The 17,790-nt window shown below is 42.1% G+C and overlaps 1 protein-coding gene across 1 annotated transcript in view; it reads left to right on the top strand.

The window, feature by feature from the left end:
* The window catches only part of RPGRIP1L (RPGRIP1 like), a 113,625-nt gene extending 100,824 nt beyond the window's left edge, over positions 1-12,801 (top strand). The window contains exons 25-26 of the mRNA XM_056136323.1: positions 9,109-9,242; positions 12,600-12,801. Coding sequence (XP_055992298.1) covers positions 9,109-9,242; positions 12,600-12,694 — 229 coding nt within the window. The 3' untranslated portion in view covers positions 12,695-12,801. The remainder of the gene's footprint in view (positions 1-9,108; positions 9,243-12,599) is intronic.
* The last annotated feature ends 4,989 nt before the right edge of the window (positions 12,802-17,790 follow it).

The following is a 17,790-nucleotide window of genomic DNA, read 5'->3' as shown; positions in this document are numbered from 1 at the left end:
CGGTTTCGATCCCCGGCACTGCAGGAGTCAGCACTGAGCACCACCAGGTGTGGCTCCCAAAACAACCCAAAACGAACCCCTAAAATCCTTTAAAAAAAACAGATCTTTGTGATATGATGTGGTGGGGGGAAAAAAGCACAAGATAAAAACATCTGATTCCCCTGTGATCTTGAATGAGTGTGTGGATTCTCTGGGTCTCTGTCCTCTGAGGAATACCTCAGGCCTGCCGCACATACAGTCGACTCTGGAGACCCATGGGGTTTTGAAGCCTCGGCCTGTGCAGGCCGTGTCAGGGTAACTGTAAAAAGTGGGTGTGAGGAGGGCACCCTCAGGAGTCGGAGGGTGTGAGCCAGAACCCCTGCTCCATCACTTTCTAGCTCTCTGACCGCGGAACAAGTTACTTGGCCCCCCTGTGCGTCATTTTCTTGGTACAGTGGAGCTAATAACCTCATATGTGGTTGTTCTGAGGCTTAAGGGAGGTCATCTGTGGAGAACAGATCAGTGCCCTAGACACAGTGAGAGCACAGTGGTTACCGAGACCATCCTAAACAATTGAGAACATTGTTTGTACCAACTCACGAGCTTCTCAGGGTGATGTTTACTTCCCTATTACTGATTAATAATAATTTCAAGTTACTTCCAATGTGGTTGTTTGCTTTGTTTTTATTTTGTTGTTTGCAACTTTGAGTAGGATGCTTCATGGTTCTGATTCAGTCACCAACTCTTTTTTCTCCCAATTTATTTTTTATTGGCTGATCATTTTACAGTTTTGTTAATAATGGTTTCCCCTATACATAATTCCAACACTGTTGCCATCAGCACCTCCCTCCCCAACACCTCTCCCTTTCAAACAACTCACCCCACCCCTCCCGAGACACACACACACACATGCACGCGCGCGCACACACACACACACACACACTGTTTTGTGGATCAGTTCTAAGGAAACCCTTTTTTGAGAAGTAAAAACAACTGGTCTAAATAAGTTTATGTTTGGTGCCTTTCCTCGCCCTGCTCCTTTGGCCTGGACGGACCCTTAATCTCTTTCCTTGTTTTTTCTCCTTGCCTTTATGGCCCAGAGACGGCTCCACCTCTCCGCCTCAGAAATGGAGCTCCCCTACCCCCCACGCCCCCAAGAAGAGGTCGCAGCTTTGCTAGAGGTCACGCACAAAGCGAACGTTAAGGACACTCAGGCGTCTTATCTTCCGTCTGGAGAAAGGAGGCTGGAATTCTCAGCTCTCGGGATCTGATAGTAGCTTTTTCATTAGCTTCGAGAACTACATCTATCATTTCTTTGGATCTCAGTTCTGAAGAAGCGGTTGTAAAGCCCCGTTAATAGCTTGAGGTTCTGGTTTTCCCAGGATGGGAAAGAATCGCCGAAGTTTTACTTATTAACTCCGTGTACTTCAGCTTCTTTCACAGCCCTCTCAAAGGCCACCAGTCCCCCAGGGTCACCCCGGGTCGTCGGGGCCGAAACAGCTCTGCCCTGTAATCTGCTTCTCAGCAGTCCACGAGACGTGCCCTCGCGGCCCAGGCCCAGGCGCAGGTCCCCAGGGCCAGCCCCGCTCAGCCTTAGCCCTGTGCTCCTTCCCGCTGGCCTCCCTCTTGGATCACTTTGTGCTTCGCTCTGTTCCTGGAACGTTCCTGCAGATGCTAAGGAGCTCTTGTCAGGGGGGAGGGAGCACACTTGTGTTTCCTAAAAGTGTCTCCTCTTTAAAAGCCAGATTCTGCTTGAAGATCCGCCTTCCCTCCAAAGACCTTCTCGTCTGTACCAGAATTAAGTAATCGTTTTTTAAAAGAAATCGCATCTACCTTGACTGCCCTCATACCCTGCTGTTTTGCCAGAGCCTCTTAAGTGTCCCACAGAGATGCCCTCTCACCATGGACAGCCAGGAGGGCAGTAGGTGCCAAGTGGGACAGGGCCAGTGTGGGGTGAGGGGGCCTCTGTGCTCTCTGGTTCCCACGGAGAAAATTCCACCAGTGTTTGTGTCCGTGGTGTCAGGGGCGGAGGGGAAGGGAGGGGGATGGCACTGCCCCCTTCTTCTCCTTTGACAACAGCATTTTTCTTTTTTTTTTTTATTGTATTTTATTTTTGTAATGTTCACAATAGTTCAGCACAGATATTATTCAAACACCAATCCCACCACTGTGTATCTCCCCACCACCAGAAGACAAAAGTGTGTGAAGATTGTTGTATTTCATCCTGGAGCCATTTAAACCCTTACATAAGAGATTACAGACATGTATGTTAAACCCAAACAAATGTGTGCTACTTTTGGTACGTCAGCGGGCTAGAGTATAAGAGGTCACACGGCCGCATTCGCTCCTGGATGTTCTGTGTTGCTGTCCTCTGGGAGCTTTGGCTGTTGATGAGATTATACGGCACCGGGGGCAGTTTGTGGGTGTGACTGCCAAACTGCTGGAAAATTGGGGAGCTGGGAGGAGGAGATCCAGTCCCGTTCTGAAAGAGCTTGGAGATCTCAGTCACAGGTCCCACATACCTGGGTTTTCTGCTGGTTCCCTCATTGGTGAGGCTCGTCCAAGCCTGTGGAGAGAAGCCTTGAACATGGCTGTGCAATTGGGTTCTGGAGGGTTTTGGCTGCCGGGATTCTGCTGGGGCAAGGAGGGAAACTCAACCTGGCCCCTCTGAGTTGCCCCAGTGAAGACAGCCTGGCATGGGGGGATCAGGATGTTCTGACAACAGCATTTTCTTAAGGGAAAAATAAGAGCATTTACATTTACATTTTTTCCACAACCAAAAGAGACAATAATTATTTCCGTAAATGTTCTCAACTTACAAGCGCTCATTACCCGAGATGCATCACTTGTCCAGAGCACTGAACCATTTCAGCCTGATTGGCCAAGTACCACCAGGAGTGGCCACCAGGCCCCTTGACTAGTACTTGGAGGACCCAACACCCACCCACCCCAAATATCATTTTCTTAGACCCTCCTCAGTATCGGTGATCATGTCCAGCAACATAGTACAAATTTGACCTTTCTTCCCTGAAGTACATAAAGTTATCAACATTGTCTCAAGAATCCTTTGCATTCTTGAAATCCTCGGCCCTTTGCATCCTGACCCTTCTGCATTGGCAGTTACATAGATGTCGCTTTATTTTTCTTATGTTTAGCTTTAATTTTTTTATTGAATCACAGTGAGATACACAATTACAAGACTGTTCATGATTGGGTCTTAGTTATAAAATGTTCCAGCACCCATCTCTTCACCTGTGTACATTTCCCACCACCAGTGTCCCCAGTTTCCCTCCCACCACCCCACAGGCAGACACTTTCCTTCTCTCTCTCTCTCTCTCTCTCTCTTTCTCTCTCTCTCTTCCTCCCTCCCTCCCCCCTTTTGGGCATGGTTTGCAATACAGATACTGAACGGTTATCATATATATCCCCTTACCTACTTTCAATGCTCAGTTCTTGTATTTTTGTCATAAAGTCCCTTCTCTATCCTAACTGCCCATTGCCCCACACACACTTGTGGCAAATTTCCAACCACTGACCAGTCCTTCTGGCTCCTCTTTCACCTGGCCTGGAATATTGGTCTCGTACTAATTTTTTTTAATATCTCACAAATGAGTGCAGTCATTCTATGTCTGTCCCCCTTCTTTTGACTTATTTCACCCAGCATGATACTCACCATGTCCATCCAGTTATAAACAAATTTTATTATTTCATTTTTCTAACAGCTGCATAATATTCCATTATGGAAATATACCATAGTTTCTTTATCCCATTGTTTGTTCTCGAGCACTCAGGATATTTCCAGATTCTTGCTATTATAATAGTGCTGCAATAGACATACAAGTGCAGGGGGTGTTTCTGCTGTGTGTTTTTGTACCCATCAAGGCATATTCCCAGAAATGGTATTGCTGGGTAAAATGGAATCTCATTTTCTAATTTTTTGAGAAATATTCCTATTCTTTTCCAAGTGATTGGCTCAACCAATCACCATTCCCACCAACAGTGAAGGAGAGTCCCTTTCTCCCTGCGTCCACCCGAGCACTGGTTTGTTCTTGTTCTTTTGGATGTGTGCCAGTCTCTGTGGTGTGAGATGATACCCCATTGTTGTTTTGATTTGCATCTCCCTGATGATTAGTGATGTACAGCATTTTTTCGTGTGCCTTTTGGCCATTTGAATTTCTTCTTTGAAGAAGTTTCTGTTGATTTATTCTCCTCATTTTTTGATGGAGTTGGGGTTTTTTTTCGTGTAAAGTTCTACTAGTGCCTTATATATCTTTGATATTAACCCCTTATCAGATGGGATTTTCCAAATAATATTTTCCGTTCTGTGGGCTGTCTTTGTATCTTGGTCACTGTTTCTTTTAAGGTGCAGAGCTTCTTCTTTTTTTTTTTAACTTTTTTTGGGTCACACCCAGCAATGCTCAGGGGCTACTCCTGATTCTGCACTTTAGAATTATTCCTGGGGGGGTGCATGGGCAGATCACATGGGATGCTAGGGATCAAACCTCGTCGGCCACATGTAAGGCAAATGCCCTACCCTCTGTACTATCACAAAAGCTTTTTAGTTCAATGTAGTCCCAACAACTGTCACTTTAAAACAGGAGATCACACACTGAAATGGAGCTTAATCTCATTCTTTTCATTTGATGTCATAGTTTTGACACCAACATAAGATTGCTTTCTTATTTCCTTTCTTCTCTTTAGTAGTGTTCTATAGCAGAATCAACATGGCCATCAGCATCCCAATATCTAAAACTCACCAGATTGACAACTCATGATTTGTCTGTCATGATTCATGTCAAGAATCAGGAGGGAATCAAAAATCAGGTTAAGTGAGTCATGGAGTTTTATTCCCTTCTGATTCCTAAGTAACAGGACTCTGATTCCTGAGTCCTGTTTGAGATGGAAATCTTGAGGTCACACCTCCAGGAAGCTTTTCCCAGGTGGGCCAAACTTTAGTAAGTAGTAACAGAAAATCTTTGTGTTTCCTTACATGAATGTGGAAAAAGAGCTTGGGAAACATGCCAGAGTATCTACACTTGTGGACTTCTCCACCAGGGGAGAGAAACAACAGCTAGCAAGCAAACTAATCACACAGGGCAATGAGTACCGAGAGAGCAAAATAGAGAACAACAGCGCACAAGTACCATTTACACTGGGTAGTGAGACTGAGAGGATCCAGTTCAGTCACGGGAAGCCCCAAGACTGTTACACGCAGAGAAATTTCTGAGCATGAGAAACATGCTTAGAGATAAACATGCTTTGTTTTGTTTTGTTTTGTTTCTGGGGGGTGGAGGTGGGAGGTGGTTGTTATTGGTTTGGTTTTGTTGTTGTTGTTTTGGGGTTTGGGGTTCTGGTTGTTTTTTTGGGGTTTTTTGTTTTGTTTCGCTTTGCTTTCTTTTGGTGGGCTGGGCATGTCAGCATGGCCCATCCTGCTGAGAAGAGAGAGTAGTGCGGCCAGAGGGAAAGGTGGGGAGAGGATGCATTTTGTTTCTACCTGCACTCGAGTACTTGGTATCTACCCCATGTGTATATCCAGGTCCTCCAGATTAGACTTTAAGCCTCTTTAGGACATGAAACAAGAGTTTTATTGTTGTTTTTTTTATATCTCTTTGCCTTAGCTGTGCAGAAGGTGAGATAATGTGTCTAACACTTATGTGTATGTAGTTTGACCAAAGTCTAGTGTTTTAAAATTATTTTCGTGTACTGTCTCCCTCTTAAGTAAAACATCCCGGACTCTTGATTTTGAATTTGGCATCTCATTTTATTCTCCATAGAATTTCAAGCCCAGGGTCCAGGGAAGTAAATCAACAGAAGAGCACTTGCCTGGCAGTCTCAGAAATTCAGTCCCCAGTACTGCAAACAAAGAAAAAACTAATTTAAAACCAGAAATACTATATTTTTATTGTAATTTCTATCCCTTTCTCTTTTGTTTAGAAGACCTTTTAATCTATCTCAGAGTTCTCTTACATTCATGGTGGCAGCATAGCATTTGTAAATTGCTATGACCCCAAAGATATGAAGCATTATATAAGGATGACCCTATTATCATTAATAAAATCTGTGTAGCCTCCACCTTTCTGTAAATCTTATGGAAAGAAAAATGTATACAAATATCACTTTTAATTCCTAGTCTTCCATGTACATTCATTTAGGACAATTTCTTTCTTTACCATTCTTAGAATTCAATTTATAATTTGAAAACAAGTTTTCAAGGGTAGCAAGCCTTTCCATTCTTTCATTTCCTTACTCCTGGGCAATATAAACATCTAAGCAGCTCTATCAAGAATAAATATAGTAACTGCAAAATAACAGATGTTTATTTAGTGCTTACTATGTCCCAGACACTGTTGATACGCATTGCCTCATTTGATCTTCCTAAGAGCCCTTATGAGACAGATAAATCTAAGCCCATTCTGCAGGTGGAGAAACTGAGATTGGAGAGATTCAGTAATTTGTCCAAGGTCACACAGCTAATAAGTATGAAAGCAAAAATTTGAACCCAGAATATACAATGATTAAGACCATCCCATCTTAATCTTGTTATTTTATACATCTGAACTATCCATCTCATCCACTTGCAGACAGCTCATCATAGTTATTGTGGAAAATCTATAAAATTTTCCATAAATTTAAAGGATTTCTGTTTTCTAACCAACATTTATTTCTAGGTAAAAGCAAAGGCTTGTAAAAGAATGAGATGTTGAATTCTTATAGCAAATTAAGAATATTGTCGTGTTTTGTAAATGCCTTTGGAAATGAGTTTGTTTGTCCATATTTTTCTAAGTATGATTTCTCTATTATTTAGATTTGGGGTTGGTGGGGTTAGTGTGGGAGGTGAAGCAAAAGAGCTGTCACTGAAACTTACTTAGAAAGATGTGAGGAGAGAGAGGAAATATGTGTTCAAGAGAGATCTCAGGGTTTCCCGGAGAGGATAAAGCCAGTAAGGAGACGTGGAAACCAGCAGGTGAGATGGGGAGGTGCATGTGCAAGGGAGAGCACAGGCTTGCAGCACTAAGGCTTAGATTGTTATCTAAGAAAAAAATTTTTTTTAAAAAGTGGGGGGGGGGGGACGAAAGGATACTATAGTGAGTAGGGCTCTCACCTTTCACGTAGCCAACCCAGATTCATCCCTGACATCCCATATGGTTCCTTGAGCACTTCCAAAAGTGATTTGTGAGTCCAGAACCAGAAGTAAATACCCACACACAGAAAAAAAAAATTTAAAAACAAGAAAGGAAGGGAGGGAGGGAGGGAGGGAGGGAGGGAAAAGAGAGAGAAGAAAGAAAGAAAGAAAGAAAGAAAGAAAGAAAGAAAGAAAGAAAGAAAGGAAGGGAGGGAAGGAGGAAGAAAGAAAGAAAGAAAGAAAGAAAGAAAGAAAGAAAGAAAGAAAGAAAGAAAGGAAGGAAGGAAGGAAGGGAGAGAAAGGGAAGGAAGGAAGGAAGGAAGGGAGGGAGGGAGGGAGAAAGGGAGGGAGGGAGGGAGGGAGGGAGGGAGGGAGGAAGGGAGGGAAAAGAGAGAGAGAAAGAAAAGAAAGAAAGAAAGAAAGAAAGAAAGAAAGAAAGAAAGAAAGAAAGAAGGAAAGAAAGAAGAGGGGGAGGGAAGGAGAAAGAAAGAAAGAAAGAAAGAAAGAAAGAAAGAAAGAAAGAAAGAAAGAAAGAAAGAAAGAAAGAAAGGGAGAAAGAGAGGGAGGAAGGGAGGGAGGGAGGGAGGGAGGGAGGGAGGGAGGGAGGAAGGAAGAAAGAGAGAGAAAGAAAGAAAGAAAGAAAGAAAGAAAGAAAGAAAGAGAGAGAAAGAAAGAGAGAGAGAGAAAGAAAAGGAAGGAAGGAAGGAAGGAAGGAGAAGAAAGAGAAAGAAAGAAGGAAGGAAGGAAGGAAGGAAGGAGGAAGAGAAAGAAAGAAAGAAAGAAGGAAGGAAGGAAGGAAGGAAGGAAGGAAGGAAGGAAGGAAAGAGAGAGAGAGAAAGAAGGAAGGAAGGAAGGAAGGAAGGAAGGAGGAAGAGAAAGAAAGAAAGAAAGAAAGAAAGAAAGAAAGAAAGAAAGAAAGAAAGAAAGAGAGAGAGAGAGAGAGAAAGAAAGAAAGAAAGAAAGAAAGAAAGAGAGGGAGGAAGGAAGGAAGGAAGGAAGGAAGGAAGGAAGGAAGGAAGGAGGAAGAAAGAGAAAGAAAGAAAGAAAGAAGGAAGGAAGGAAGGAAGGAGGAAGAGAAAGAAAGAAAGAAAGAAAGAAAGAAAGAAAGAAAGAAAGAAAGAAAGAAAGAAAGAAAGAAGGAAGGAGGAAGAGAAAGAAAGAAAGAAAGAAAGAAAGAAAGAAAGAAAGAAAGAAAGAAAGAAAGAAAGAAGTTTCTTGTTTTGTCTCCATGGGGGAGGACTACATTCTTGAAATGGTTAAAATGGTAGTTTACAAGCATCTATGGTTTAAACTATGCTGCCAAGACATATCAAAAGAGTTCTTGACTGTAAATTCCTGTCATTTGGTCAATCCAAGTGTGTTTGGCTTCAACACAAGCCACTAATTCAAATCAGTTCCATCAGAACCCTGTAATTACGTGTCTAAAAGTAAAATAAAACTCCAATGCTATGATTCTAAGTTAAAAGATTGCTGAAGTCATGCAAACCTTTCATATAGTTATTGGGCAGAGCTGCAGCATTTATCTAACATAATTTAGAATGTTACCTAGGGAATATGATCTGTACATTTTGTAGAACACATACAGTTGGCTAAATTGCAGAGAAGCAACTACAGCTTTATGCATCTTTTGAAAATTCTGCCTTAACCTCCATGGTCTCTATTCACTTCATCCTTTTAGCTTTGAACATAGATGTGTCAAGATGTGATCAGATAATGTGTAATAGAGTGAACATCTGGTTCTTCCCTTTGCCTAGTAATTTTCTCAGATCCAAAAGATAAATGTTAATCATAGTGCTTAGAAAAATGGATTAATAGTTCATTTTAGGGCTGGATATGCTATAATAATTCTGATAGTTTCTATAATAAGTTATCTAACGTAAGGTAATTTTCTTTTTATTGGAATAATTGGAAACTTTAAAATTTCATACATGGTGATAAAAACCTCACTTGGGGGGTTTTGTTTGGTGGTGGGCGTGTCTTTCTCACTCATTTCTCTCCCTCCCCAGCATCCGCTTCACTGTGGTCAGTGACCCTCCCGAGGACGAGCAGGATCTGGAGTGTGAGGACATCGGCATTGCCAATGTCGATCTGGCCGAGATGTTTCAGAAAGGGAGAGACATTGTGGAGCAAGATATTGATGGTACGCTGGGAAGTGTTGCTCAATTAGTACGGGCAACAATTGCTGAGATCCAAAGGCTTTATTAAAACCTTCTCTTTTTTGCTGGCTGCGGGGATGTTGAGTCACACATTAGTTAAACCTTTGCAACTCAGGCTGATTTGGGGTTCCAGCTAGGAAGACTTGCCTGCATCTCTCTCTCTCTCTTTCCTTCTCCACCCTCTTTGTCTCCTTTCTTTGAATCAGGAGAAATTTTTTTTTTTAATTTTCTGACTTTTTTTTTAAATTTTAATTAGTGAAACACCATGAGGTACAGTTGTAGACAAACTTTTGGGCTTGGGTTTCAGTTTTACAATGATCGAGTACCCATCCCTCCACCAGTGCCCATTCTCCACCACCACTGATCCCTGTATCCCTCCCACCCCCCCCCCCATCCCACCCTGCCTCTGTGGCAGGGCATTCCCTTTTGTTCTCTCTCTCCTTTTGGTGCTATGGTTTGCAAAAGAGGCAGTGAGTGGCAGTCATGTTCGGTCTATAGTCTACTTTCAGCATGCATCTCCCATCCTGGGAGGATCCTCCCAACACCCTTTATTTGGTGCTCCCTTCTCTATCTGAGCTGCCTTTTCCCTTAACGTGTGCGGCTGGCATCCAAGCCATGGAGTAAACCTGAATCAGGAGAAATTTAACAACAAGTGTTTTTCACAAGAAAATTGATCTATTTGGGGGAGCCAGAGCAATTATACAGCAAGTAGGGCATTTTCCTTGCTTGGGACTGATCTGGGTTTGATCCTCAGTATCCCATATGGTCCCCCAAGCACCACCAGGAGTGATTCCTGAATGCAGAGCTACGAGTAACCCCTGAGAATTGCCTGAAGTGCCCCCCCCCCCAAAAAAAGGAAGTGCCCACTTAGTGTTTTTCACGAGGCTGCTCTTTAATCCGGTATTACCATCCACTGACAGTCACTACCACCTAACTCTGAGGACTGTTGGTCACTGGTTTCTCGCCGTGATTCAGGAAAGACTGAGCAATTCCTGACCCAGCAGATTCCCGGATTTTCATCTCAACAATCCAGGTGTGATTCCCAACAATCATGAGTTTCTGCCTCTGTTCTTTTTCCCTTTTCCCTTTGTCTTCCCCCTTTCCCCTTGGGCTGGAGCGATAGCACAGCGGGTAGGGCACTCGCCTTACAAGCGGCCAACATGGCCGACCCGAGTTCGATTCCTCCGCCCCTCTCGGAGAGCCCGGCAAGCTACCGAGAGTATTCGATATGCCAAACACAGTAACAACGAAGTCTCCAATGGAGACGTTACTGGGCCCGCTCGAGCAAATCGACGATCAACGGGAGGGCCTTTACCTTTACCTTACCCCTTGGTACCAGGGCCCAAACCCAAAGCCTCACACAGAGGCATGCACGCTGCTCTCCTGAGCCATGGCTCTAGCCCTATACCTCTTGACTGCTGTTCTTTCTTCCTCGCCTCCTTTTACCTTTGGGGGGATGGAAGGCAGTATTTTTTGTTGTTACGATAACCAGGAATCACACCCACACAGCTGGTGGTGGTGCTTGCCCATATGTGTTTGGTGTAAACCGGAGTTTGTCCCGGGTGCTTGCAGTGCCCACACACATGTGGCTGCAGGGCACCAAGGATGGGACACTCGGTTACAGTGACAGGGGCCCCTGGCTGCCAAGCTTCTGAAACCCTCCTCAACACATGTGAGTGGCCTGAGGGATCATACTTTCAGTCTCACACCTGCAAGGCACACGCTCATCACACTGAGAAATCCACCTGGCCTCTACTGCCATTCTTCCATGAAATGTCATGACACAGACATTTTCACACAAGTAGAGAGGAGAGACTGACGCCTGGTCACCGGTAAATTAGCAGGGTTATCTCTGGAAAAAAATGTATTTGGTTTGTTTATTCATTTACTCAGACGTTAAATACATACTTAATGGAATATCTCATGCATTGTAGCCTGGTCCTGGTTCAGATGTCAAGCTGCATCTCCTGACTGTGTGTCACCTACTCAAAGTCGCCATCAAACCAAGCTAGGCCAAAAAAGAAATCTGTGAAATCTTTGTAAATTATACAGGTCTAATTTTGCCAGACACGGAAAGAGAAGATGAGAGGGTAAAATGCTCACCTACACACTATGAAAATCCACGCACATCCTGGAGAGTCAGATAAAAATAACCAACATGATCTATACTACTGACTCTTTCCCCCCCCCCCAATCAATTCTGTTTCAAGACCCTTTTCTCCTTCTGCAAGACCAAAGAAGACCACACAGTTCTGAGAGAGAAGCTATTATGGTCATGTTTGGGGGAAGTCAAAAGATTAAGCCCTAGTCAGGTCAGAATTTTAGTGCTTTGTTTTTGTGCTAGACATGGAAGTGAGACGTCTCAAAGACTGATTAAACTCAGGATGATCTGAGGACCTCAAGTGCCTCTGCAGTCTTTCTGGCTGATTCATTCTCTCCAAGTCAAGTCTTGGCATACCCGGCTCTGTTGGAAGGTTCCCTTCAAACTCCATTAGAATTACAGACACACACATACACGTGTAAGAAACACCAGGAATATAAATAGGAAACTTTATAAACTTACAGACTCCGAAGTTGGGGCCCTTGTCACTAGTGTTATTATCCCCAGAGGGGTAGAATCCCAAATATTGAGTTAATATCCCCCAGGCCTCAACACTGGACTCAGACAATGTCCAAGATTTCCATCAAATAACCTTCCTTCAACACCTCATGAGAAGCAGTGACACCTCTTCCAAGAAAAGTCCATGTGCACTCAAAGTTGTACATCAACTATCCCCCAGGGTCAGTTTACAGACCTCAAAGCAATCCAGAAATTCTGGATTCCTTAGATTCCTCAGTTGACCATCTTTAACATTTTCTAACTTCGCATGTAATCTATTTTTTTTAACCTGATCTATTTTTAAATGGAATGCCTCCCTTAGAAAGATAAATAAGGGGCTGGAGGGATAGCACAGCGGGTAGGGATTTTACCTTGCACGCAGCTAACTCGGATTCGATTTCCAGCATCCCATATGGTCCCCCTAGCACCACCAGGAGTAATTTCTGAGTGCACGAGCCAGGAGTAACCCCTGTGCATCGCCGGGTGTGACCCCCCTTAGGCCTGGCTCATTCATTCTTGCTCTGCAGGTAAAACGTTCATAATGCATGACACTGTGTTCAAAAGGTATATCTTGATAAACATGTGATAAGTTTTATATTTAAATTCCAGAAGTAGCAATGAAGTCTGGACTTTACAGAACTAGTTTTATCTCTTCCATTACTGTGCCTAGTTTTATCTCTTGCATTCAAGAAAAATCTGTTGAAGGAAATCAATGTGATTTTTTTTTCTTTTTCCTCCCTAGTTTTTGATGCGCGCACATATGGAAAATGCATTGGCAAACTCAGGATAACAGTGGACGCCCTCCATGCCCTGCGGTCCATCACTGAGGAAGCTTGAATGAAGCAGCTTCGGGGCAGCCCTTACTCCTGAGTAAATGCTCCTGGGAAGCCTCGCAGATGATATTTTTGTAATTATTCCAGTGTATATAATCTAGAGTTCTTAAAAAGCGGAGAGGGGTGAGGCCTGTGTTTGACATGTTCAAGTCTTAGAGACTTTTTGGTTTATTTTTCTGTTCCTTCTGTCCCGGTGACTGTCACCCCTTCAGGACATAACTTCTTCATGATGGGCAAAACCTTCTTCACATTAGTCCAGGAAAGCTGCTTTCCTTTTCGACATTATCTTATGAAGAACTAAGATACAATTGCCATTTTTATTTTTAATACGCAAAAAACCCATAAATCATAGAAAACCTATTTTAAAAAAACAGAGGCACTGTTATGTAATCGTCGCACTAAATGGAATGCCTGTGATTAGCCTCATTAAGAGTTTTATACTGTGAAGATTTTATTAGCAGCAATATATGAAAATTACTTGGATTAATGTGTTAATCTTCCTCTTTAAAATGCTAATATCCATTTCCCACACATTAAAGCTCAGTATGCATTTTCTTTGATGCATGCAGTTTCTATCAATTAAATATAAAGAATGAGACTTGGTACCAACTTCCTACATTTCTGCCACTTTTTGTTTTTTAAAAGGAGAGTTTTTCTACTTGTATTATTTTTGTGTATTTTCAATGCTCACATGGAATTCAGGGATATTGTGTTTATATATGTGTGTGTGTGTATACATATAGATATATATATATATAGAGAGAGAGGTAGTTAAATATATATATATACAGAAATTTTCACTTTGAAAATTTGGCATGATCTAGAAATTATTAAAAATATGGGTCAAACTCTGATATGTTTAGTTAGACCTGAAAGAAATGTCTTTTTATCTTTTTTAAAATTTACATCAGGCTTATCCAATACTGGAGAGTATCTGGATAACCAGATCCTCAAAAAGCGGCTCAGAAAGTTAATTTTCGAGCTTTTACCCAATCTCACTGAAGGATTTAATTGATATTTTTAATGGAGCTGTGAATCAATGCTGCAAAGGAATTGTCTCTAGAGGTCTAGGATATAATACATTTCATTTTTTAATTTACTTTTTTATTTGTCATTTTCTTCAAAGGATTTTTATAGGCTGTGGGTTTTCACTGTTTGCAAACAGGCTATGTTCCTTCTTAAGCATATGTAAAGTATTCAGGGAGATAAGTAATTTATTAAAATCTACCTAATTTGCCGTGATATATTAAATCTCTGCTTCAGTGATCACAGACCATTTCATTTAGAGAATTAGGCATTCCCTCTTTGTGTGATTAAAGCTCTGGAAAATGAGTTCTTTGCTCCTATTTGTGAACATTCAAAGCCTGCTAATGGCAAGAAGATGGAATAGATTATGAGACAATTCATTACAGTTCAACAGAAAAAAAAAGCAGCTATAATGCAAAAATGCAAGTATGAATATCTGCATATAGTTTGAACCATCTGTGCTCTAATGGCTTCAATAATGACTCTCATCTTTAGGAGGCTTTGAAATGACATCCGTACAATATTAATTTGTTGATGTACACTGTGGAACCAGTAGGGTATGATACGACCACAGAAATCTACAAATTCTGTCTCACCGGGCCTCCCTGTCTGGGACCTACCATCCCCAAGAAGAATCCTGTGCTCATCAGACTCTGCAAATCTTCCTAACAACTCATTCCTCTGGAACCTTCTAGAGACCACAAACATCTGCAGACTAAACCTCTCCAATCCTAGTAAACAGCCACAGGTTTGTTGTCACTTCAGCTGGCTCTGAGCTCATCTTTTTGGCCTCTCCTTCTAGCTTTCTTTGGCTTTATGCAGTTACAGTATCATTAAGGCCCATAATATCCCCTGCCATAATTTAAAACAGCCGGATTATACCCTGGGATTAACTGAGTGGTTTTTGAGACATTTATTGTGGTATGCTCCCAGGAGGTTTGTATTATTGTTTTGAAATGTCACATCCCAAACTGAATATACACTTTCTGCAAGGAGGGGAACCAGGCAGCACTCATTTCTTGTGATCTTTAAATGGGGAAGGGGAATTTTTTGTCAGAAAACCTGTGAGAGTTAGTCCACTCTGTGGAATGAATACCTCAGATAAGATTCAAGAGTGAGCCACGTTTACGTTTTCTTCAGGTTTTACAAAAATAGATACTAAAGATTTCTTTTCTCATTGTAAAACACTCCACTTCAAGCTACATCATCTTCACAGAATTCACTTTCTAGGCAACTGAAGAGCTACTGACACATTTTGAGGTCGAGAGGGACTGTTGAATGATTGTTAAATGGATGCTTCCATTGGGGCTCAGGATCTGTCCAAGGAAAGAACCTTGTTTTGTCTTGTGTTAACCAGAGTTCATTGGAAAGTTCACCACCTTTGGATTACAGAGCAAGGGTTTTCTCTCAGCGAGCCAAGCCCAATCCATTAAGTGGAGCAAGGCAGTGAGGGGCCGGGGGTGGGAGACTGTCAACAGTGGCTTTGCTGCACAAGTACACCAGTTAAAGATAATGCTTATGTGAACTCAGAGCTCTTGGTGTAAACGTTTACAGTGCACTCAGCAATTTTTCAGTCTGTAATGCTTTTAGTTTGGAAACATAAATAGAGATGTGATGTGGTATGTGGGCGAGTGTATTTTACATGTTTGTGTGCCTACTGTACTAGAAATGTCAAATTCCCAGCCACTGTCATGAGAAGCAGTTGACAAAAATAAGTTTTATGGTTTATAGTGTGGTTTACGTAGAGAACATTTCTCTTCACTCTCAGTTTCAACATGTTTTCTAAATTATTATGGTTTATTGCCATTTAACTTAAATTAGTTTTTTTAAGAATAAATAGGGAATATATTTAATCAAATAAAGAACAGTCACATTGAAATTCTGCTATTCCTGCCATTCATTTGTTACCACAAAGCACAAATAATTTCTGTGTGTTATGAAAAAGTGTGGGCTGAGAAGTGGTCACGTGACTTGGGAGGGTTCTGCATATGCCCATGTTCCCACAACAAAACATAAATTATTTTAGTAATCTGACATCAAGAGCTGTGACAATGAGAACCACTTCTTACACATGTTCTAACAAGAGGCTGATTAACATTTTTGTGGATATGGAAAATAACTTTTTTTAGTCAAACTGGCACTATTGCTGAATTTAGAATGATTTCCTTATGTACTAGGCAGCTAATGTGAATCATGGCTGTGAACAAATAGGAGAATAAAATGTCACTTTGTGTAGTACAAAACAACCGAGAGAAGCTTTCGGGATATAGAATGATCAAGTGATTGACAATATCGGGATGATAATTCATATCCAACTCTAGGAGTACATTTTAATAAGTCACTCATGCCTGAAGGCCTCTGACTACCTGAACAAAGAAAAACTAAGCCTATGATTTATTACAGATTGGGCAACATGCCTAATTAAGTCCATGAATGAGAGCAAACACAGCTTTACATCCCTTTGTTTGCAACAAAAACAACGTCCAGGGCCCCCAGAAGGCTAAAAACATATCAAAGCTATTAGAAATAAGTATTTCAAAAGCTGAAAATAGAGAAATCAGAATTTTTTTTCTCATCCTAATGTCTTTTACTTTGCAAAACAGTTTTTCCTTCCCTTTCAAAGTGTCGCTTCGGTGTGCCTTACAGCCTCTCGTAGGAAATGGTGCCCACTCTTACAGTGTCTCTAGTCCTAGCCCACGTTGCATGGACTTCTGTATCAAGCCATATTTCTTCTTCAGTTTTTCTGAAACAAGCTCTTTCCCTCTCAGAGGCTGAATACAACCGTGGGTCTCTACTGAACACCTTTAGGCTTTTCCTCTGCTCTTTGACCTCTTCTTCCTTGTTACCTTGTTCCATCTCTCTCTGCAGCATGGTTAGATATGCTTTTAAGTCAAACTTAGCATTGTGATCTTTTTATTTCAGTCATCTTGTGTTCTTGGCACCTCTGTTCAACCGAACATCTCTTCCCCAGCACCTGGGGCAGCCCCAGTGACCTTCCTAAAGTGCTCCTTTGTGTGGCTAGGTCCCTTAGTTTGAAACAACAGGGACACTCTCAGTCAGCCTTTGTGAAACTCAGGAGATAGCAAGGTGTTTGTGAAGCCTTCCTTCTTGTGCCTTTTTTACAATGACTTCACCGTAAAAGATGGAACTCCAAGTTTCCAGGAATCTGTTATAGTGTTAAAGCAGGAAGAGCTTTTTTTCCCATGTATTTATTTATTAGCATGTTGTGTTGCCACTGATTTTTATTTTCAGTGTGGATAGGTACTTCATTGTAACTTTTTTTATTGAACCACTGTGAATTACAAAGTTATAAAATTATTTATGACTAAGTTTCAGGTTCTTACTGTTTCACCAGTGCCCACTATTCTCCACCTGTGACCCCAGTTTGTCTCCCAACCCCCAGCCTGCCTCTGTGGCAGCCACTTTCCCTCTACCAGTGCCCATTTTCCACCACCACGGGTCCCAGTATCCTTCCCACCCCCATCCCCTCATCCCACCCTGCCTCTGTGGCAGGGCATTCCCTTTTGTTCTCTCTCTCCTTTTGGATGCTGTGGCAAAGAAAGCATTTAGTGGCAATCACGTTCTGTCTATAGTCTATAGTGTTCCCTTTCCTAATGTGGCTTTTTTTTCCTTTTAATGTTCAAGAGACAGTTCTACAAATTTTTCACTTCTCTTTTTTTTTTTTAAGTTTTGGGCCACATCTGGTGGTGCTTAGGCGCTACTGCTGGCTTAGTGCTCAGAGATCTCTCCCCAGGGTGCTCTGCAGGACGATGCAGTGCCAGGGAGCAAATCCGTAGCCCCATTATGCAATCATGCCCTAGCCTGGTGAGTTATCTCCCTGAGTCTACAAACTTTTCTTTTTTCTTTTTTTTTTTAATTTTTATTAGTGAAACACCATGAGGTACAGTTGTAGACTTACAAACTTTTGTGCCTGGGTTTCAATTATACAATGATCAAATACCCATCCCTCTACCAGTGCCCATTTTCCACCACCATGGGTCCCAGTATCCCTCCCACCCCCAACCCCTCATCCCACCCTTCCTTCTGTGGCAGGGCATTCCCTTTTGTTCTCTC

The sequence above is a fragment of the Sorex fumeus genome, unplaced genomic scaffold (assembly GCF_029834395.1).
Source record: "Sorex fumeus unplaced genomic scaffold, SorFum_2.1 ptg000122l, whole genome shotgun sequence".
Lineage (NCBI taxonomy): Eukaryota > Metazoa > Chordata > Mammalia > Eulipotyphla > Soricidae > Sorex > Sorex fumeus.
The sequence above is the reverse complement of the archived record's forward strand: the minus strand, read 5'-3'. Positions and strand labels throughout refer to the sequence as shown.